At 41.4% G+C, this 23674-nt stretch overlaps 1 protein-coding gene across 1 annotated transcript in view; it reads left to right on the forward strand.

The window, feature by feature from the left end:
- Positions 1–23674, forward strand: part of LOC139300060 (voltage-dependent T-type calcium channel subunit alpha-1I-like) — a 144763-nt gene that overhangs the window by 52349 nt on the left and 68740 nt on the right. Inside the window, exons 5-9 of the mRNA XM_070923041.1 lie at positions 687–846; positions 8829–9171; positions 9975–10067; positions 17562–17895; positions 17987–18381. Of these exons, the coding sequence (XP_070779142.1) occupies positions 687–846; positions 8829–9171; positions 9975–10067; positions 17562–17895; positions 17987–18381 (1325 nt within the window). The remainder of the gene's footprint in view (positions 1–686; positions 847–8828; positions 9172–9974; positions 10068–17561; positions 17896–17986; positions 18382–23674) is intronic.

Raw genomic sequence — 23674 nt, forward strand, 5'->3', positions numbered from 1 at the left:
TGAGCAACTAACTCAATACTTGACTGATACCTTAAGACAGAATAATATGAATATTATCAGTATATATAGCAATCAGCGTGTCATTGTCAGTGAATGAAAGATAAATTGTTAGGTTTCCTGAGAGAGGGTCAGCCAGGCTAATGTGTGTGTTGTCTAGCTGTGTTCCTTTTCAGTGGCTGCCTCTGTCAAAGACTAAAGGTCCAATGCACTGACATTAAATAATAACACAAAAAAAAAGATTTTAAAAAGGTTTGTTAAACTTGCGAAGATTCGACTGTTTGTTATTGTTAGCAACCTGAAAGTATTGGCCATCACCATTTTGACTTTTACAATCGTCGTTTGATAAAGTAAAATATCACAACCAATACTCAGGTGTCACAGAACTGTGGATCACCCTTATTTATCACTGACTGTTTGTGGGAAGGATAAACACGTAAATGCAGTTTGGGGTGCTATTGTGAAGCAAACCATTCCTTTCGGCAAACAAGCACAAGTTCAGCTCACTGCTGCTGGACTCACCTCTGACCCAACAAGAAAAGTGTCCTGATTTAAAATTAAGATTAGAGATGGGTAACATTTAATTTAGGAAAAGAAAACTACTTTCATTTCATTTCATTTCATACTGAAGGTCAGTGTTATGTGGCATGTTTGTCATGATATAAATGTTTTTGTGTTTGTCTCCTCAGGCATGCGTATCCTTGTGAACCTGCTGCTGGACACTCTGCCCATGCTGGGTAACGTCCTCCTCCTCTGCTTCTTCGTCTTCTTCATCTTCGGCATCATCGGGGTGCAGCTGTGGGCGGGGCTGCTGAGGAACCGCTGCTACCCGGAAGAGAACTTCACACTGTGAGTCACCGCCCGCTCTGTGTGTGTGTGTGTGTGTGTGTGTGTGTGTGTGGACGCCAGTCTGTGAACGAGAAAGCGTGAGAGAGTGTGAGACAAAGCGATGCTGGATGATCTGTGACGAGTGTTTCCATCATACTGTACGTGTCAGTTTGTTTGTGTAATGGTGGTAGCTGTTGAAAAATTAAGTATATATGTGCAAGAACACACTGTGGCCACAACATGTGATTGTGTGTGTCATGTGTGTCTTCATGGGTCTGTCACCTCTCCTCTCATTAACTGCCCTCCCTCAATGTGACTCTAGAAGATTAATTACATAATCTACTCAAGTTACTGATATTGCCATAGAGAGAGAGATGAAGGCTCTCTCACTGTATCTCTCTCTCTCTCTCAAGTGCTGATATAATGAGGCTGATTGCAAACCAAAATTTGCACAAAGCAAATATCATTATCTCAGAGGCAATTCTGCCACTTAATTAAAAACCAAAACTCTTTCACCTCCCCCCCAGCCCTGTCAAACCCATTTACAACCTCTGCTACACTCTGTCAAATCACCGCAATTATTTTAGCATAGATGCAATAAGCTATAGGGACTTCAAGAGAGCATCAACGTAATCACATCGTTTCAAAAACGTTTAGCAAATAAAAGAGAAAAGAAAGCAACATGAGGGAAAACAAAAGCTATTTCACCGGAAAGGTCAGTGAACAGAACTGAGCAGTGTTTTCGAATGCTTTACTATTGGCATGTACAGTAGGCTGAACCTAGTTAGCTGACATTATAATAGTTAAATTACATCATGGCCATCAGAGAAAGCCAGAGAGTGGACCAGGCTAAATGCAATAATCCTTTCTCGGTGTAGAGGCCAGATATGAAATGAATACCAATGAGGAATATTTTATTATGTTCTCTTTCCAAACCTTCGAACGAAGGTATCACACATGAGTACATTGTTTTACCATCTAAAACTGTTACATGTGACCATTACCTTAATTATTCATATTACTGCTTTTTTTCTGATCTGGCACCACAATGTTTCAGGCTTGGTTAGGTTTTAAACACAAAAAACGACTTGGTAGATTAGGGAAAAATTGTGGTTTTGGTTCAAAAGATGTTTGGAAATGAAGGCAATGTTGATTGTTGGTAGGAAACAGGAACGTATAACAACGGTCCAAAGTTACACACTTTGTTGCCCATCCGTCCATCCTGACCTCCTCCCTAAGAGGTTTTGCGACGCCAACAACAATGCAGCTCTACTATCGATGCATGTGTGAGACTAGATTTATTAAAAGGGGAAGGGGGGCCCACTGGCACTACATTACATACAGGGCCCAGACCGTGGTTTCATTCTATGACAATGTTTATAACAATACATTTAATTCAGCTTTCAGAAATGTGGAACAAACATGTTCAAAACTAAAGACAACCAGTTATTCCTTATACAAGTTTATTTACACGCAGTTTTCCTTCTATTGACCCAATAATATGTCATTAACATCTCATAATGTTCACCATTACAATTACATGTATCGTTATGCATGTATAGCTAACCTGTTTTAATAAAGACAGAACTCATTCATGTGTTTGATATTCCACTTTTTCTTTGAGTTACTTTTCTTTCAAATGACTCACCTGCATCCATGTCCCTGATGCTGCAGCGTCACTAAGGGGTTTTTTGGGTCTCTCTACGGGGCCCAGAGCCCAAGCTGTGCTGTGGAAGAAAATATTCTCACTAGGTTTCACGGAATCCACCCCTGTTGTCTCAGTTGAGGAGACTAGTTGGACCCACTCACCTGTTTTCCTGCATTCTACCAAGGAAACAACTTTTGTTTTCCACTGCTGTTCTCAATTGGCTGAACTTTTACTTTGCATCATCACCTCGTCATCATACACATCAGCAATTAACTGTGTATGTGGCAAATAATCCCCGCTGTGCACACACACAGCCACACGTATGCCCTCGTTCCTACACTTTCCGAAAACACACACACACACACACACACACACTGTGCAAGATTGCACATTTATGCATGCACACACACACAATCACAAACTCCCCCACTGATACTCACACTCTATTGAATACCCCCAGCAGGGTATCTGAGGTTTTTAGAAAAGGTCTCAGCTATAGGATGCTAACAGTGTGAATCAGGTGTACTGCTACCTCTAACCTTTACAGTTTGACAACTGGATGCACTTCACTTCTTTATTTTTCTGTATCTTTTCACCTCTTTCCTTGTCCTCTTCCCCTTTCTTTGGGGTGAAATCTTATTTTGGTGCATGTGTGAGAGCGTTATTGTTGCGATAGTGTTGCGTGGTATTTCCAGGACTAATGTTCTGTATCTCAGTGGCTGTGGGCTGTTTATTTTAGTGGAAAAAGTCAGAAATTCAATTACTCTTCTGTCATGTCGCTTTAAAATCAGAGGAGTGCAAATGCTGTTGTTGATGCAGGGCGGCTACCGATGGACTCTCTGCTTGTGTTCTTCAATAGCAGGGGGATTACACTTTGTGTGTGTGTTTGTGTTAGACTGTGTACTGCATCTGTTTGTGCACTGTAGCAGAAGCAACAGCTGTCAATCAGATGTCAATATCCTTCAACTTCAACCCATAAAATTGTGCATCTTTTGGTGATTTCACACAGCTGGTTGTGATTACATCCTCACACTCCATGAACCACACCGCCGTTCCTTTGCAAGATAACGTAATAGAGAAGATATGATGTGACGTTAAGGCTGAATGATTTATTGTTTTTATACCAAAACTGCAATTTGAAAGCGCCCAATTTTCAAATCACAAGAGCCACAATTTTAATTGCATCATTAACGATGGCTTAGTAAGCTTTTGCAATAGTTTTTCAAACTACAAAATGACATTCTCCAAAGATAAGATAAGATAAGATATACTTTGTTGTCCTCTTGGGGAAACTTTTATTGGGCTCAGCATCACTGCATTACAGAACATTCATCCCCAGATATACTTAGCAACATCCTTCCAATCATTTATATATTAAAATACACAAAAAAAGGAAGCCAATCAAGAACCCCCCCCCCCCCCCCCCCGAACACACACACACACACACATACACATATACACTTTTCAAACCAGTGTTATGCCCCTTCCAATTAGTAATGAATTATGATGACTCTCTTCATGTCCCCTGGTAACAGCAAAAAAAATAAAAACAGAAGTCTGAATTAGGAGCTGGAAGCTCAACAGGTGTTGTTTGTTCCCAAATATCTTCATGATTAAGAGTACAGCTAATACCTCTGTGAAAACACAGAGCTCAGACAATAACTTGGATTCGGTCGGTGGTGCGCGAGAGCCCAGGGAGACCAAATCTGTGGCCAAGCGTTTGATTAGGCCGGTTTGGACGCACCAAGGAGTGGGCTGGAAGGCAGCTCGCACAGCCGAGCCCAGAGAGAAAATAATGATCTGATGAGAGGCTTTGGGGTAGGCCATCACCATGGTAACCAATTCAGAGATGAGATGGAGAGGGGATGTAATCACAGGATGTCTCGACCCACCTGAGATAATTTCAGTAATGTCATCCAATGTTGGTAAAACATGCACACAAGCTGATTTTTTTTTTTTTTTTGCCACAAAGCTGATGCAAACCATGGGTGACGGTTGTAAATCAGACCGCAGAGTGTTTCCAGGAACAAAAGCGGGAGACACACACCTTTGGCTAGTGTCTCTGCTGTCAGGAGTCCAACGTCTCCTCAGGTGTGAAATGACTGCTGTCTATCTGACGCTGTCTGGTGGCGAACGTAATCACTACAGTATACAGAGAAACACAGCCAATGTCCGATGTGATATCTGCTGTCGCTGCATATTGACTCTGTCATGTGCAGAGGTGGGGATTAGCGGAGGGGGTGTGCGACGGGAAGAAGAGACTAGAATAAGTTGGTGGATGGTCACGTTTTGTTTCTGACGTGCACTTGCTTTTCCCAGGCCTTCAGTTAGCAACGAGACAAAAGTACAAACAGCAGAAGTCACAGGTGATCAACAGCAGATCATGCAGACACACACTGTAGCGCAGGCTCTTTCTTCATGACACAAAGAGAATGCCATGTGAAAAGCGAAAACATTAACGGCCATGTAACCAAAGTGTTGCTTGTGTATTTGAAATGAGAGCGCTGAGCAGGTGGGCTCAACAGGCGACCAGAGCTAAAGAGATGAATAGAGAAGTATTTGACATTTAACATGTATTAATGCTAGGTTCATATCAAATCAGATACACAATCGGCTAGTTGATAAAAACTAGCTCCATGACCGAATAAGTCTCAAAAAAGCAGCTGTTTCACCACACTAGTTGGTAATCTAGGGTATTATAAACACTAAATTGTTACTTTACTTACTTAGTTTGATAAACAAAATCCATGTGACAAACAAGTGATATACACTCACAGAACCATACTGCACCAAAAACTGCTTTTAATTGGTATTACCATACTAATTCATACAAACACACAACACATTTCTCATCAAGGTTTTGAATAAAGCCAGAAACATTTTCTCGTAGCTGCTTTGGCCTTGTTTTTGGTCTAGGTAGCCAGCTTTGCTTGGCCAGGAAAGAAACTGGCCAGGGTGTTTGTCACCTAATTGCACCCCCAGGAATAAAGAACTGAAAAACAAATAGAGAGTGATCAGACAAAATCTTGTTTAACCAAGTTCAAGAACAAGACTTCAGCACTTAGAAGAAGAGTAACAGTGTCATGGACAGGACAAAAAGGAGGAACTGTTGGGTTGATAAAGGGAAATTAAATTGAATGTGGTTTTAATGGTGTACAAGGGTGTACAGTCTGCACTAAATGTTGTACTAGCTAGCTGGGGGCAGAAGTTGTTGTGGCTAAGGTGTTAGCTAACATTTGCCCTTTTACACATCCAGAGCCACATAAACCTTCATTGTGACTAATCTTTCTGACCACCTGACATATGCAAGTTCAATATTTTATTTCTGGTTTGGTCTTTATCATTTTTCGTCTTTTTAGCTAATAGATCCGCCTTCTTCACCAGCTAGCTAGTTATCGGAGGTTTTGTAGTGAAAAGCAGCGACCTGCAGCTGGTGGAAACAGGGCTGGTGACTTTGGTAACACTGAGCCATACCAGAAATGTTCTGTGAAGCCAAAACAATGGGCCAAAAGAGGCTAAAAAGCTCAGTAGAGCTGCACAGTTGGGTGATAATAATGTAGTTTGTCACTACAGCTGACCCCTTTTACAAAACATCTAGTAATTTGATTCAATGAGCTTCAGAGGTGCTGTTTGGTGGACTTATTTTAACCTTTGGAGAGAGATGGCTTATCTGGTTATAGCTTTATATTTACCAGACGGATGTGTGTGGTATCGATCTGCTCGTGTAACTCGGCAAGAAAGCGAAAAGCGCTTTTCCTAAAAAGTCTATAATATGTATAAAAGGTCTAACTATTTTTTGGATTTACAGTTGAAAAGAAATTAGTTAGTGGAGCTTTAACTATTAAAGCTTAATAGACCAATCACTAACCAAAACATTGTCAGAGACAATGACTCCGTGGTATTACATTCATTTCAAATTGTATTTCTTGGACACCATGGCATGCTTGTGGCACAGCTGGGTTTAGATTTCATTGGCCCCATGAGACAAGATGGGGAAACAGAGACCTGGTCAGAAATATCCAGAGCTACACTGTGACTTTAACTGATGTACAAAGGCTGTGGATCTCCTCAGGTAATAGCTTCTATTCAGTACAGCACAATACAGAGAGAGTTAGTGACACAGATACAAAGAATGTGACAAAGACAGGCGGAGTGAGAGACAGGGTAGTACTCACAATGCTGCTTCTATCAAGCCTTCTCAAATACCAGGTCAGATGTAATTGCTAACCACCGTCTGCATCCATCTGTATCTCTTTCTCCACTCTGCCCTTTAAATAGCAACCCGCTCTCGGATTAAAGTGAGATCACACCGAGCTCTGCTGTTCTCTGTCTTTAGCGTACACCTTGCTCTTTTTCTAATGGCAAGGCAAACATGTCTACTGTCTGTCTTTTTTTTCTCTCACACATATTATTGTTGTTTGTTTTTCTTCTCCTCCTCCCCGTCTTGCCTTCCCTTTTCCAGTTATTGATTCAGTTTTTGATTTTTTTTTCCCTTTCTTTTGTCTGTCTGGTCTCTGCGCTTTTTTCTTTTTTGTGTTGTCTAACATTTCTCTACACAAAGGTCCTCTACTTTTCCCTCATTGTTTCCTTCCTGACTTTCCTTTTTTCTTTCCTTATATGGCATTTGACTTTTATCTCCACTTTTAGAATTTGTCATTCTTTCTTTTTATATCTTATATCTTCTTTCCATCATTCAGTTTGCTTTCTTCATTCTCGGCTCCCTTTTTGAGTGTCTTCCTCTGCTGTGTCCCTATCTTCCTTCTCTTGTATCTTTCTCTTTCATTTCCAACATTTTTGAATGCAAAAGTTGAACTTACAACTCTCACTGGAACTCATTTAATGTAGTAAAGTAATGTATTCCTCTGTCTGTCTCTGTAAAAGGCATGACACATCAAAGACTGACTGATCAAACACTACGTGATGCTTCCTGCTCCTTCACATTGCTTCACCTCCTCTGTTTATGGCTGCACGTTAACACCTTTCAAAAACTACAGCTGACAGCCAGCTGACCACTGGTCTGCATGTATGTTCTGTGCCAGTGTGAGAGGGAATAAACGCATTTGCAGTCCAAAGAATATCACAGAAAGACAAACAAAACAAGTAAAGCAACCATTTTCATGCCGCTGTGAATTTGATCAAACAGTTAATGCTCGGAAGACACTGTAAAGTTTTTCTTTGCACTCGCATTTTTCAGCTTACATTATGTTTAACAGCCGGCATTTGTTAGTCTGTTTGTGGAAAATCACGGATTGGCTGAACAGTCAATCAGACAGCTCCCGCAGACTGCCTTTGTTGCCAGTTCAACGCGATCAATCTGACGGCAACAAATATGTGTAAAATACAGCCAACGATGTCCGACGCACCAGAAAAACTACAGGGAATGGACAGCAACAGACACACGACGGCAGACAAACTCTGCCAGACAGCCGACTAACAGCTGCCTCTCTCTGTCTGAGCCTCTGGTGTCGTTTCTTTCAATTTTACCATTACAAATATAATCATCTCTCTCTCTCTCTCTCTCTCTCTCTCTCTATCTCTCTCTCTCTCTCTATCCTTTCATCCACTCATCTCTGTCTGGTGTCTGTTGGAAATAGCCATGAAGGACAAGTGGTTTTGCTCTGTCTAAAATTCCCATATCAAACTAGCATAAATGCACACACATTAATTCACACACACACGCACACACACACACACACACACACACTTCTCTTTGATAGCATGTCTTACTGCATACCTTTGCTTCTCTTCCATCTCGTGTCTCAGGATCTCTGTAGATGTGTCAGAAAGCTTCTTCTAGCAAATTACTGAACTCTATTCATGGCTTCTTTGCGCTAACAAGGCTTAAAATCGATTGCCAAATTTTAATGATTGCTCATCAAGCACAGTCATAGTTTACGCCCGGCCTCAATTTGCAGTATATCACAGAGCTTTTTCATGGCATTTAGCATGCGTCTCCGTTTCAAAGACAAAGAAGTTGAACTGAAATATGATAGCTTTCCAAATAAACTTTCGAATTTATTAGTGTTTATAGATTTTTATATTCAAGCAAGAAAACATTGGTTAGAATGATACTTACACGCTTTAATTGCTGCCAACTTAGATTCTCACATCTTTTTGGCCCATTTAGTACCATATTCAATCAGGTTATACGTCTTTATTTTGATATACTTGCTTAAATGTAATGCTTTCTCTTTAATGTGATGATTTGTGATCTTTTACCCTTCTTTTCTTTTTTTTGTTGACACTTCCTATTTTACTTATTTCAATATAGTTCATGAAATAAAAATGCTGTACAAATAATCTTTAGTTTTTAGTACAGTATTGCACTCACCACCTTCTCCCTTCACACTCCCAGCACTACAGGTATCAGTCTACCTAGGCCCTACTACATGGCTGACGAGGATGACGAGCGACCGTTCATCTGCTCCCTGCCAGTCGACAACGGCATCATGTCCTGCTCCGATGTCCCGGCCCGCCGCGAAGGAGGCAGAGCGTGCTGTCTGGACAAAGACGACGCCCTGTACCGCCAGTCGCTGGGCCTGAGCCCCGAGCCTCTGGCCAATGGCAGCGTCAGCGTAGCAGGGCTCTGTGTCAACTGGAACCAGTACTACACCAGGTGTCATACAGGGCACAGCAACCCCCACAAAGGAGCCATCAACTTTGACAACATCGCCTATGCCTGGATAGTCATCTTCCAGGTGGGAATTTTGGTAAACTTGGTACCATATAAGCAGAATATCCTTGTTTGTATGAGGAAAACATGGGCAAAAAACTGAAAGAAAATTTTCCCATATCTGCACTGAATAAAAGTTAAGTTAAGTAAGTTGTATTGAAGCTTTGTAGTGTGCAGTATGTTAAAGAAATAGTTCAACATTTTGGCAAATCACATTCTGGCAGACAGTTCAATGAGAAGATCAATACCACGCTCATGTTTGTCTGTTAAATATAAGGCTGCAGCCAGCAGCAGCTTAACTTAGCTTAGCTTAGCACAAAGACTGGAAACAGGGGGAAACAGCTAGCCTGGCTCTGTCCCTCTAAAGCTCACTAGTTAACAAGTTTTCTCTTATTTGTTTAATCCATACGTGAACCAACTTGTGAAAACAACAATTCACAGTTTTATTGGGGCTTATGTGTCGGACTGTTTCTCGGCTGTGAGCAGTTGCCAGGCAACCAGTGAAGACTCTAGTAAATTACTGTTCCCAGCAAAGAAATAGTCCAGTAAACAGTCCCCGTAACATAGCGAAATCATCATTTTTACACTTCAGTTCTTGTAAGGATTTAAAACATGAGATATAAGATGTTTGTGTAACAGCTGTAGAGGCTGATTTTGTTACGTTCAGACAGAGCAGGCTGTCTTTATGCTGAGTCAAACTTACTGTCTGCTGGCTGTAGCCTTATTTTTAATGAACTCTTCTTTAACAGGAGTGTTTCAACGCTCAGAGCAGACTTCCTGTGGATACAATTATTGTTTGGTCACTGTCACCTTTCCCCTTGACTGTAGGTGATCACTCTGGAGGGCTGGGTGGAGATCATGTACTATGTGATGGATGCTCATTCCTTCTACAACTTCATCTACTTCATTCTGCTGATCATTGTAAGTCACACATATACAGTAGAGGAAGGGGCGCACAGGGCTGGGTGTGATGAAAATCATTCATTTTTAGAACATTAACATGATGAAATCGTATCATTATAATGCCATCCCACTTAAAGTTGGTCTAAAACACACACGCTTATTAATACCCCCACACATGTTATGAAATTGTAGTCAGCCAACTTACATACTTTTAAATGTCCTGCTTTTGTTGCCAAGATACAGACGACTGCAATGAAATGCTGTCACACTGCTCTCTCTCTCTCTCTCTCGCTCTCTCACCTGCATACTCATGCACACACACATACAGAAACACACAAGACTGTGAGTATCATAGTGAAAGCTGAGCTGAAATCCCTGAAGAATCCCCCTTTTGTTCTGATAAAACACTTTTTAATTCCAATCCTTTAGCTTCTGAGTCTGCATGTGTGCTGCAATGGGTGTGTATGCTCTTGTGTGTGAGCACTGATGCGTGCTCCCCTCAGTATATTTCTTTTTAGCCTGTCAGAGAGTTTGTGTGTGTGTGAAAGTGTTATCATAATGCAGTGTGACTGCCAGTCCCGGTTACTTCCCCAACCCAGGGGCTGCCTTGTCTTTTTATTATGCTTTTAATTGCCTGCCTTCAGATTCCGACACAAGCTCTGCCTCTCTCCTCCTCTCCTCTTGTCTCACCAACACTCCCTTCTTTTCTTACCCTTCATTTCGTCTTCCATTACTCTCTACATCTGTCTTTCTCCTTAAATCTGTCAATCTCTCTCCACCCTACCTTTCTTACCTTTTCCTGCCATCTATCATTCCTTGACACTTCCTTCCATCCCTCCCTCCCTCATCCCTCTCTGCCTCACCCGCACCCTCTGTGTCTCACTCTCCTCCTTAACCTCCTTTCTTCTCCTCTTTCCTTTTATCTCTACCACCTCCTGGCTCCCTTCACCCCCCCCCCTTCATTTCATCTCACCTCTCTCGCTGAGCGTATACTGAGCATCACTCATGTATCTGTCACTCTACTCATTATTCTCAGTCACGCGGAAACACACACATACACACACATCACGTTATCAATACACAGTAAAATGTACCAAAAGAGCATTCCTATGGAAGCCCAGTATTCATGATGTTTTGACCCATCACTGGGCCCTGCAGTGGGTATAAATCTCACTGGGTCTCATGACACCGTTCTCTAGCCCTGATCTAACTCACCTTTAAGGTGCCTTTAACTCCTTCTCTCACCATAGCGCAGAGCGCATAGCGTCTTGACCTGGCCTTATATCTACATTGTATCTGCGTTACCCTAAACTGCCATGGCTGGCCCCACAGGCTTGGATGGCCCACTCAGTAGTCCAGCTGTCATCCCTACTTATCTTGCTCCTTACAAATAGTTACTGGTTATATCAGAAAACTATTTTATCGACACACACATGTGGTAAAGGGGGCATTCCCACACACTTTTCCAGATTTGCCGTGGGACATTCTACCCTAAAATGTCTCACTACTGATGATTTGTGATATGACGGTTGCTTTTTGATGTGCAAACATCACTGAGGACGGGTGGAGGGAGGAGGAAAGGAAGGAAGGAAATAACTGAGGATGGGAGTAAAAGTTGGTGGAGAGTAAGAGATGGAGAAAGGATGATGAAATAGAAAGGAAAATAGAGGGACGAGGGACAGAAGGAAATGGAGGAGAGAGGGGAAAGGGGGGTGGAGAGTGAGTTCAAGAGTGATGGTGATGAAGAGGGAAGAAGTGGAGGAGTGATGGGAAAGGGAGGGATGGATTGATAAAGAGACGAAACCAGGAGGTGGTGATGATGGACTGGAGTGTCCATGAAATCAGAGAGAGGATTGGAGGACGAGGGGGAGAGGACGTGACCACATGTTGGTCTCCCTCTTTGATCTTAAATGAAATGTTATTAATTAGAGCGAATCCCTCAGCATGTCCTCCGGACTCACATGGTTGGAGCAGACACACTGATCACAGCATCAGGTTTAACAGTATGTCATACAATATGTCGTTCTGTCCCACAACCTTTAGAATTAAAATGCTTTGGTATTAAGGCAAGGCAAGGGAAGGCAAGTTTATATTTACTGTACAGCACATTTCAGGAAAGAAGGCCCTTCTTTAAATGGTGCATTAGAATATTAAATAGAAGACACAGCATCAAATATTAAAATGCAAATAAAGAGGGCAGAAACCATTTAAAAGTAAATTAAAAAGAAACAGAAAGGAACATAAAAGGAACATAAAAGTCATTAATCTGATTTAAAGAGAGTCAAACTGAACCCTGGGAATGGTCAGCAGGCCGCTTCCAGACCACCAAAGAGGTCATCTTTAATATACTAAATGACCAGAAATGTGGTTTCTCTCTATTTTTATTCTTATTAAGCAACTAAAAGCTAGAAATACAAATTTACAATTCAAACACCAATGCTGTACTTTGGCCCAACTACGCAAGCATGTTAGCATGTATGTTAATAACAATTGGTAATATTTGGCACGTTAGCTTGTTTGCATGCTAATGCACTAATTTTAGCATTAAATTCCAATCTTTAGCACTTAATGTTTAGAATGTCAGCACGTTAAAACGCGCATTTAACATTGCAACGTTTCAGTTGAGTTTCAGTTTTAAAGGACGCACGTGAAACTTGTAACCTGATGGTGCATTGTGGTCCAGATTCTGGATCAAAATCAACTTAAATGCTATTAAACAAACATGTTCCTACTAAAGCAGAAATGCCTGAAACATTATCTAATTGAGGAAGCAAATCTCCACTGTTTAAGGCATCTTAAGATGAATATGTTCTAATTCGTCGTGCTTGAAAGTGTTGTAGACTGAGCATCATAGCAGGATTTTGCTCCCTGCAGTTGTTGCAAATCTGTCCTTTGTCCCCACAGAGACGAGATTTGACAGTCAGCTGTTGTCGGCTTTGTTGCAGCATGTTTCAAGGCTTGTCTCACAAACAGACTTAGCCGAGGAAAGTGATTTAAGCGTCACCATTCTCATGTTAAAAGTTCTGTTCGTATCCCAGCTTGTCCTCATCTCACTAGCAGACAGATGAGGAGACTTTTAATTATGTTTCCTTTCATACTGCACGACACTGAGCATGGAGAGATGGAAGAGGGCGCGAGAGCGAGACGGCAACCGAGACAGACAGAAAGAGAGGGAGGAGAGAGGGTCAGGTTGTGCTCAGATGCTTTGACAATTTCACTCACGTAACATTCATGCAGATTAAGTGTGTTAAATCAAATTGAATTGAGAGAGAGAGGTAGAGTGGGATGAAGAGTCACTGATGTGAGAGCTAGATGAAAACAGTGACGAGAGAGAGATGGAGAGGGAGTGTGACAGATGGAGAGACAGATGAAAGAAGTGAGATAAAGATGGAGAGAGTTTGAGAGATGCTGTATACTGATTACCATCGTGTAGAGCAGTTTAGACCAGACGACTCGGTGGAATTAAAGGCTTTCCCACGAAAATAGCTTGGCCCTGTGGAATTAAGGTTTAACATCCGGAAATGGCAGCCTCAACCTGTTTTGCTACAGAGCCGCACAGTGTGATAAGCCTTTTTATTTGACACCATGTAAGCGCCCCTCCTTTGCCCTCACTTACCTGGTATTAACATTCAGCACATACGTGGATATGGATACAGCCAGCAGCAGGCGGCTGATTTGTGAGACAATGATACCCAGATCAATTTCCCACATTGTATGAGCTTGCTTTTTGCTAAATTGTTAAACAAGTACATTTGAAATTAAGCTACATTTGTAAGCCATAAACCATACTTCAATGGAGCTGAACTGCATTGCGGAACAATCTATCATTTATCATAGTTATTGTTTGTGGACATAACATTGAGCTTAAAGGTCCTATTTAAAACCAGGTGAGTTCCCATGCTGTGGCTTTGATTGACTCAGTGTCAGTTAGTGTCCACGTCTCAGACGCCCACAGCCTCTATTCTCTATTCTCACTGTCCATGCAAATAGCTTAAAGCGGCATTGTTCAACAGTTGTTAACAGCTGTTGGTTTGGAGTCGTGTTTCTGTCCATCTGACTAATGGAAGTCCAGTATTGACTCTTCTCATAGCATTGGTTTGATCTCTATGGCCTTCTGAGAAAAACATCACGCCCTTTAGCTTCTAGATGTTCAAATGATTTCAACACCTAACCAAACTGTAAATGTGCCATAAAACCAAAAAGAGGGGCTAAAAGAGGCTGAAAAGCTCCATAGAGCTGCTGTAACAAAAATATTGAGTAGTGGAGCTTTGATATTCGGAAGTCATGGTAGTTCTTGGTAAAAAAAATTGGGGGCTTGTTTCCCTTGCTCTGCCGCAGCCTCTCTCCCACACACACATGCGTCCATTCACTGTCATCCACACATACTCATTGCCTCTCACAGAGTCATTATGTCACTCTGCTGCAAACACTAAAGCTGCACACACATACAGACCCACACACTAATCTAATTGTATTTCAGTGGCTCCAGCAGAGTGTGAGTATAAATATTTGATGGGATCAGTGAGGGTGCTGAACGGGTGCTGGGACCCACTGCCTCCCTTTCAGTCCACGAGTCCAGAGAGCTGGATTGAAAACCAGCCAGTCTGACCACAAATCTCTGCTTTGAATCAATGAAGAGCAGCTTTACACACAAAACACACACTGACATACAACGACACCTACACACACACACAAGTCCGCTTACACACACTTTTTTTCCAGCTCTTCCATAGTCTTTGTCACAGTGGTTCAGATGGAGAGCAGGAGGGGGTTATCAGGCTTCACAATCACTATTGATCACAGCCTAGAGAGTGTTAGACTTCATCCCCCTCCCTGCCTTCTCGCTTTCTCTCTCCTCCTCTTTTTCCACATCAGCTCTGCTTCTCTGGGTGACCTTGCCCTTTTTCTTCTTCTTTTTCTCTCTCCTTCTATATCCGTTTCACCTGCTGCCTCTTGTAAAGAAAGTGAGCCTAAAACATCATCTGACACACTTCTAAAGTATATATTATATATTATGTTCATATTATCTATACAATATTGAGTAGTGGCTGCAATAGAAAATCATCATCTTGGCCTTAAACCTGGTTATTTTTGATTAACAGTGGAGCATAGGATCAGGTTTTCGTCTTAGTATCCTAGTATGAGTTCAACAGCAGATAGAAAGAGATGATGAATGAGAAAGTGGGGTGAAAAGAATGGATTTTTTTCCTCTTCTGACTTTCATAGTGTTTGAATATTGCTCTCATATACTTTAGCCTCACCAGTTTTTCTTTTGCCAACAACCATTTCATTATTAATCAAGAACAACCAGGCTCAAGGCCAGGTTTCAGTTTCAACTGCAGTAATCTCTCAGTCTTTTCCTAACACAAAGTCTTTTGGCAAACTGACTCTTGCATAGACTGTCAGATATTCTTGCTCCCTTCAAAATTAACGCTTCAGGTTCTGCAAAGGATCTGCAAAATGAAAGTTTTTTTTTTTGAAGTGTAAATCTTCTTCAAGTACTCAGGAACTTTCTTGGAGGGGTGAAGTAAAAAAACGACTGGGTAGATAGCGTAGCCAGAAACAGACAGCACAGCATGACAACCACCTGCAGAGATTCAACTCTTGTCAAAGGATATTTGGAAGAAAAAGACTACACAGTACTGTCACACTAGCTACAAATAAATAAAATTATATTGAGGTCTAGCTGGCCCTAAATACACATACATAAGTCTCAGCATGCTGCACAAAGACTCCTTACCTTCTCTTATGGGATGGCATTCAAAGCCCTCTTCCTCATGTGATGAGTAATAAGGTTGTCTCTGTTGCTAATTCTGAAAATCTACCAGTGACGTCGGTTAGCAATGATTTTTTTATGGGCCTTACTCACCTCAAGGCACGCACACAACGTAAACACACACACACACACAGAGTCTGTGTACATGCGCGACATTGTGACAGATGACTTAGAATTTATAGGTTATTGGTATCAAAGGTAAGATATTGCCCTGCTCATATTTCCGCCACTGGAATCTATCATGTTGTGTTGTGTTCATAAGGTTAAAATTCCTGCACAAATCCCTTAACCGTATTGCTCCAAACACCAAGGTCATCTGATAACTTTACCCCTGCGTAAATTAGCATTAATTAAAATCTTTGAAAGGATTGCTCTGTGTTTGTTTCTCTTCTAGGTGAGAAATATTGAAGCCATAGAGTTGCATAGTGGGAGTAGTTTTCCTGAATGTAAATTCCCATTTCATTTTCTTATTACATTCTCAATGTTCCCAAACAGATATGTAACAAGTTTTTGTTATGATCATGAGTTTTATTCATTTCAACTTCTATTCTGAGAAATCATGTTTTTTTGTTAGTTTGGTTGAATGACTCAAAATACTACAATACCCATCAGGCGCAAATCCGACTTATTCCAAACACTTGACTGTTTTAATAAAACACAGGGCCATAGTTTCCAAATTCTTCCAAAATTGACTCAGAAAACAAAATTAAATTGATTTAAACTGTAGATACCCACTAACAGTACATGTAATACAATTTTAAGCTCTATGATTGGATTTTATTTTTCTGAAATGCACCTTGGCAGTCATAGTTGACTTGTAGCCCGTTGCTTTTATCTACATAGGCTTGTACATCATGTTTTTTTTTTTTTATCTAAGAACCAGATACTACTTTTTAACCCATTTCATCTTTTGTTGATGCTGATGATTCAACTGGGAGAGTTTCATGTCCATCCAACCTGTGGAAGTACTCCAACTGTGAGTCATCTAACATCCGCACTGTGGAGAAAATGAATGGGTATTTAACTCTGAACCAGGGCTGGCCCAAATAGCTGCTTCTATTTTGCCACTATGAAGTACTGGCACCAGCCTAGATTACAGTAAGTTTCAGTGGTAAAAGAGATAAATCCATGGGTCCTGTGGGGTAAATCCCTAAATCACATGAGTTTCCAGGGTAATACTTGTCCCATTTGAATGATATTCAATATAAGCTTTACCTCTCATGATCTGAGAGAAAGAAAAGAAAGAAAGAAAATGTTAGCAGATTGAAGGAAGTAAAGGTGTTAGCTCCCCTGCCCTAATGGGGTTAATGTTGGCTGTTCTTAAACCGACAAGGTTTGCTGGTTGTGGTAGCAAAAGGCTATCGTACTCTCAAGAGAAAAGAGACAAGTTACAGCTCACTATCTTCAATGTTTTCACTGAAAACACAGCAGCTTTGTTTGCAACCATATTGTATAATGTGTTATGTTTGGACTTGTTCAGCCAAGTGGGCTAACAGACTAGAGGTAGCAACAGCTTCACTCCACTGGCCTCAAGCCATCTTGCTGAGAGTTCTGTATTCAGTGTGATTAGCTGGCAGAAACTGACCACTAATAGCTGAGATTATGGGTCTAGGACTATTTCATGCCAGTACAAATGTAGCACATAAAAATATTTTACAGTTTGGAAAAAATGATTATCTTCTATCTATGGTTGACTTCATGGTGGGATCACAAACACATGGCTCTCATCCTCCCAGGTTGGTTCCTTCTTTATGATCAACCTGTGCCTCGTGGTCATCGCCACCCAGTTCTCAGAGACCAAGCAGAGGGAGCACCAGCTGATGCAGGAGCAGCGGGCACAGTGTTCGTCCTCCTCCACCCTGGCCAGTGAACCCGGGGACTGCTACGAGGAACTCTTCCAGTTGGTTTGCCACGTCCTCCGCAAGGCCAAGAGACAAACTGTTGCCCTTTTCAACACCTTGCGGGGGAAACCTCGCGGCTTTCGGGGCGTTGGAAGAGGAAGAGGTGAAAGGAAGCAGAAGAAAGCCAATGGAAGAGAAGGACGTAAGAGGAAAGCAGTGAAGAGGCACGGTATGTAACTGTGAAAGTATTCAAAGAGGTTGTATTTAGATGCATGCTTTATATACTGACCCTTTAACACCCTCCATTTGCAACATGTCAGGTGCACCCTGTCCCCACCATAATAAACCTGACCACACCTCACCCTCTGAACCCATGGCCCTCAGCGCCACCTCTGCCACCGAAGGCTGCCCCCAGTGTGTCGCAGCCCTGTCGCTCACTGATGGGGTGGGACCAGTTCGCAGTGCAGTAAACGATGAAGCAGAGGAGGGAGCTGTGGAGGAAACGGACAGGGAGGGGGTACAGGAGAAGGGCGAGAAAGGCAAGGAGGATGCAGAGTGCCATGGCGGCTGTAATCCTAAGAAGCGATGCAAGGACCTGTGGCGCGAGACGAGGAGGAAGCTGTGGGGAATTGTGGAGAGCAAGTACTTCAACCGAGGCATCATGATCGCAATCTTGATCAACACCATCAGCATGGGCATCGAGCACCACGAGCAGGTACACACATCTACAGCTCCCCTCTGGGTTGCATAACTTGAAATCCTTTTCTTGGTCTTTATGACACTTGTTTTTCCTATCATTTATTCTCTTTCATTCCTGCAGTATCTGTGTCATTCTCTCCTTTCTGTCAGTCGGCCTCTTTTACACAACTGTCTATTCAATTTAATCAAGTGTTTTCAGTAACTCACAAAAAGCACAAATTGTTGTCAACAAAGAAACCATGGCATTCACTGCGTACTCTGCAAGCTTGGCTCAACAGATTCAGTAAAACTGCACAGCAAATCAAAAGTAGCTGTTTTAAATGTTCATAAAAAATGTGTCCATGAAAGAAATTGTGCGAACGCTTTTAAGTTTTAAGCACAGTCTGTGTAAAGTTCATCTCCATCTCTCAATACTTTCTGACTCCCCTACCCTGCCTGTGCCACTCAGCCTCAAATCCATTTCTTCCTGATGAATCTTAAAAAACAGATCATTCATTTATACTTTTTTTTTTTTTTTAAAAAGCCTAAATAATTTCTTAAAACAGACGGGCCCTGTAGTTTTTAGCAAATGTTAGTCAAACAGGGACTTTTCTTCAGACCTGGATTTGATCCGAAGGATGAATAAGATGAGTAAACTACGTCAGGCCTTGGCTGCACAGGTATCATTTTTAAGTGGGATGAATTCATTGTTGGATTTGGTATTTTCATGGCATTTTTTGTCAATAAGAAAAATGTCGAATATTAACAGACTTCTCATAAACATTTTACGAGATTGTCAGCTGAGAAACATTCAGTTACAACTGGTCATCAGTCGTGTGATTTTATTCTATCAACAACAACTGTGAACCCATTTAGAAACATTCTTAACTTCGCAGGTTTTTAAACTTTTAGTTGAAAGACAACAGGAACAACAATCTAACAATGCTTGGAGAGAGGTTGCATCCATTACCGATAATGTTGGAATGAATGTTGTACTTGTTTATTTAACTATGTGTGTGTGTGTTTATCTTTAGTTATTGCTACTCAATTAGCATGCACTAGCAAGCTGACAATGTACATTTATGAACGGGGAAATCCATGGCAGTTAAAAATAAAGGATTCGCCTGTTTAGTACTTTGTATGAACTGCAGCATCTCTCTCTGCCTACAGTTGTTTGAGAGACAGACAACCATATTGCTTGCAGTGTGAACCCACAGTCTCTTTTACTGTCTCTCCCTGTCACTCAGTGTCCATACTCCTCCGCTATGTAAACCTCTCTATATTACTTCTCCAGCTCATCTTTCTCTCTTTGTTACCTGCCTTTTCCTCCTTCTGCCTTCATCATGCCTGTATAATGTGATTCTCCAGCCAACATGATAGGCATGTCTCCAGGCAGGTTAGGTCTAGGTTAGGCAGCAGGGTATAGGCAGGGCCAACAGAACATTTGAACGCCTTCAGTTCAGATCACACTCACCAAGATCTCCATGCAGTAGAAAATGATGCCTTGTGCTTTCTTTTAACTTCTGCTTAATTCTTTCCTAGTTTTTCCCCCCGTTTCCTGTCTCTTTCTGTCGCTCTGCTTTGTACACTCTTTGTCTTTCTATCAATATTTCTCGCTCTTGCTATACCATCGCCCACTCACGCCTGCCACCGCCGCAGTGGTGGGTCGTCTCTCATCTTAGGGGCGGCTAAAAATAGAGAGAGACAGAACCAGAGAGGCAGACAGACTTTGCTCCTTTAATGGGGAGGAAATAGCGAGCTGGAATGTCTGTGGTTCCACCGCCTGTTTAGCAAACTGGAGTCATGCCTCCCTCTGTTTGAACAGTGGTATCAGAGGCTTAATCTGTCTCGTCGCTCTGATCCTCATCCTGTAGAGAGGTGCTTCCACCTGTCCGACCACACCTGTGGTGTGGTTCTGTTGGTGTGGGAACAACAAATAACCAGTGTGGGGAAATGCCAGCCAAATGATTTTTTTTATTATTATTTCTGGGTTGCAGCAGGTATGATTCAGGCCACTAGCCACTTTGGCAGCGAATATTATATTCCAGAGTGAAAGTGAAAGAGTGTAAGATGTGTTTTGGGATGTCCGCTACACTTTTTTACAAGAGCAAAGACACATTTTGTACTAATTAAACTACATGAGGAGATACTTTATTAGAACTATAACAAAGCAGCTCAACAACAAACTCTCTCAGAATTATCTTTTTACATGTGTCAATATTATATCAAATATTGAACCCAAAACCTAAAACCTAGACAATGAATTGATATTTTAGACCATAAATTGACTGTTTGTGTTTCCTCAAAAGTGTCAAATCTGCTCTAAGTGCTATTTATTTGCCCTGAGTATTTGTTGCAGTTGGTAGCATGCCAACTAGCATACTGCCTATGGTACATATGTAAGCTAAGCTGCCAAACGTGGTAATGTTCAAATGTAATACTTCAGCACAATCATATTTTGCCATCAAGTGCATATGTAAGACCCTTTTTACAACATCGTTGTTTAAAAATGAGTCAGCTGGGAACATTAAAAAGTCAGCCAAAGACAGCATTATCAGCGGACTTATGGGGCTAACATTAACTTAATTAGCTTGCTAGGTATAGCTGATAAAATCAATTGCCAGCCAGAAATGAGAAACCTGCCTTTGGTTTCCTCTGATGTGAATGAAACCTTCCACCGTTATTGTTGTAAACTGTATTATGTGCCAAAGAAAGCAGGCGTAGCAATAGCAAGTGTGCAGAAGATTTGATTTCTTTTCATTTACATTATTACAGCACAGTAGTTTTTTAAAAATGACACTAACAGTCCTGACATTTGGAGATGACATGTTGTAAATGTTAAAAGTTGTTTCATAGAATCAAGATAAAATCTTAGCATAGATGATTTCCGTCAGTGCCAAGTGCAACTCGAATTGCTCTTGACATCACGTATATGATCATTATTCTTGGGATGCAGTTGTCAGAGCACTCGGTCATTGTCTTAGAAGGAACATCAGATGCTACAATGGAGTCATGTGCGTCACTGAAGATACAAGGATATGTCCCCCATTGAACAGGATGGATTGATCCAGTGAGAAGACACTTCAGAGGATTTAACAGCTGTTTGGGAATTAATAATGCAGCAGTGTGATTGGCACTTTGGAGATCTGACAGGGATGGATAGAGATCAAACAGCACTGCTAAATGATTGTCTTTCTTTGCCAAAATGTCAAGATTAAAAGTGGAGGAAATCACTGGATTGATGTTGCGGGGGCAGCCATGGTTACAGTCAGAGTATATATAACACCTACATACTTAGTTTTAGATTTTCGGGGGGATGGCTGTCATATGCGAATTGAAATCACAGCAGAAACCAACCATGATTACATATTTGGTAATCATAAGCGTGGGTGGGTCAGAGAACTCAAAAACAAAATCCTAATTGGGTTTTGGAGGACAATAAATCAGTCTACAGAAAACTGCCGTCTTAGAATAGAAAATGAGAGCAATACACAACGATTTGAATTTAGCAGTTACTGAAACCCTGCATCTAAAATTTGTGTTGTGAATAAATGCAACCTTCCAACACTACCCTAGAATCAATAGCCAGCGGGACAAGAGTAAATAAGATAACCAAAGTTGTTGTTGAAACATAAAAAGGCTCTTATTAAAGAGAATCTTTCACTCTGTACATGAAACAAATACGTGAATATCTCTTTTTTTAATTGACACAGGGAGAGCCGTTAGAAGATTTAGGTTTGTTATGATTCCCATTATCGCATTACTGATATTTATGCATGATACCACAGCTGTGGTTTTGGTTTGTTAACTATCATAGGAATGCTACGTGAGACTGGTGAAAAGGTGTTGCACTAACAAGGGTCAGAATGGCTGCGCATCAGATGCTAAAAGCATCAGGGGTAGTGAAAAGGTTGAAATGGCTGAGCTTGTTGCAAGTTATAAAATTGTCCACATGTGGGATCATTGCAGGATTGTCTTACAGCTAAATGATTCATGTGAGTGTTTCCTGATGTGCAGTGATGTATGGTTAAGTTTAAAGTTTAGGCAACTAAAACTACTTGGTTAAGGTTAGGGGAAGGTCACAGTCATGGTTGACAGGATCCTACATTAACTGTTTGTAGGACACAGATGCAAACAGCGGGCTCTGTTGTCATAATCAGACACTCTGTACACCCACCACAACCTCCTGTGTAAGTGCAACACATCTGTTTTGCAGAACGTCATGTAGCACACAGCGGACTTGTCATACAGACAGAAAAGTCAGGGTACAGTAACCAATCCAGGGTACAAATTTGATTTAAAATGCTGATTTTTTTCCGGAGAGTGTCAGGTTTATAGAAAACAATGGGTACGGATGTTCAGATGTGTGTCATATGCGGCCGGTTTATGTTTCCCTTAAGACGGTTTGCAGCGCTATAGATCTGAAACAATTAGTCGATTGATCGACTGAAAACTACTGAGAGAGAGAGAGAGAGAGAGAGAGTCATTGTGCCCACTAACAGCAGTCTCAAGTCAGGTTGGTCCAATTGGTTAACATGGCTGATTTTCACATCTCTAATGCTGGCAGAGTAGCAGGCTACAACACAATCACTTATCATTAACTAAAAATGTCAGTTAAGTTTGACACTAATTAGATCAGAGCAGCACAGAATAAGGGACCCCCACTTATTCTTTTGTGCAGTTGCTGATTAATGCATGTTTTCAGATGTGCTGTTACAGAAAAGGTACTTGGTAGGCAGAATTGCCTTTCTGCATCTGCATTTTAAAAACCATGCCAGTGCTAATTCTGTGTCAGCCAAATTACTCCCGATGTATGCTAAAGAGTTAGTCGTCCATGTGTATAGAGGTATGTTTTTGGGTCAACATTGCTTTTAGCAGTTAGCTTTATTTCTAGGTTTTGTTTCATGTCAGGCTACTGAGGTTGTTTTCTAAACTATTCTTTAAGTTCACTCCACAAGTACATACTGTTCACGTTACTAAATCAACTGTGAGTCCTCGGTGTGATATCAAATTCCCGCTCTTCTTCTTTTATTCCATATATCAGCCGACCGGAAAATACAAGTCTTTAGATCTGTTCCCAGGTCTGCAGTAATGAGACTGCAGTAATGGATCTCCGGAGGCTGCCGGCTCTGTTTGGCTGGTCTGCAAACAGCGGTCAGCCGTCACATCGTTGCCGACACTGGTGGGCATGCATCATTAGCCTGTGTTTTCACACTGCTAAACACTCATTAGTACTGACAAACACACACACACACACACACACACACATATAGACATACAGCCGTACAAACAGACGCACACGGAAATGGATGTGAATGCAAAACACAGTG

This window comes from Enoplosus armatus, chromosome 2 (assembly GCF_043641665.1).
Source record: "Enoplosus armatus isolate fEnoArm2 chromosome 2, fEnoArm2.hap1, whole genome shotgun sequence".
In the NCBI taxonomy this organism is placed as follows: domain Eukaryota; kingdom Metazoa; phylum Chordata; class Actinopteri; order Centrarchiformes; family Enoplosidae; genus Enoplosus; species Enoplosus armatus.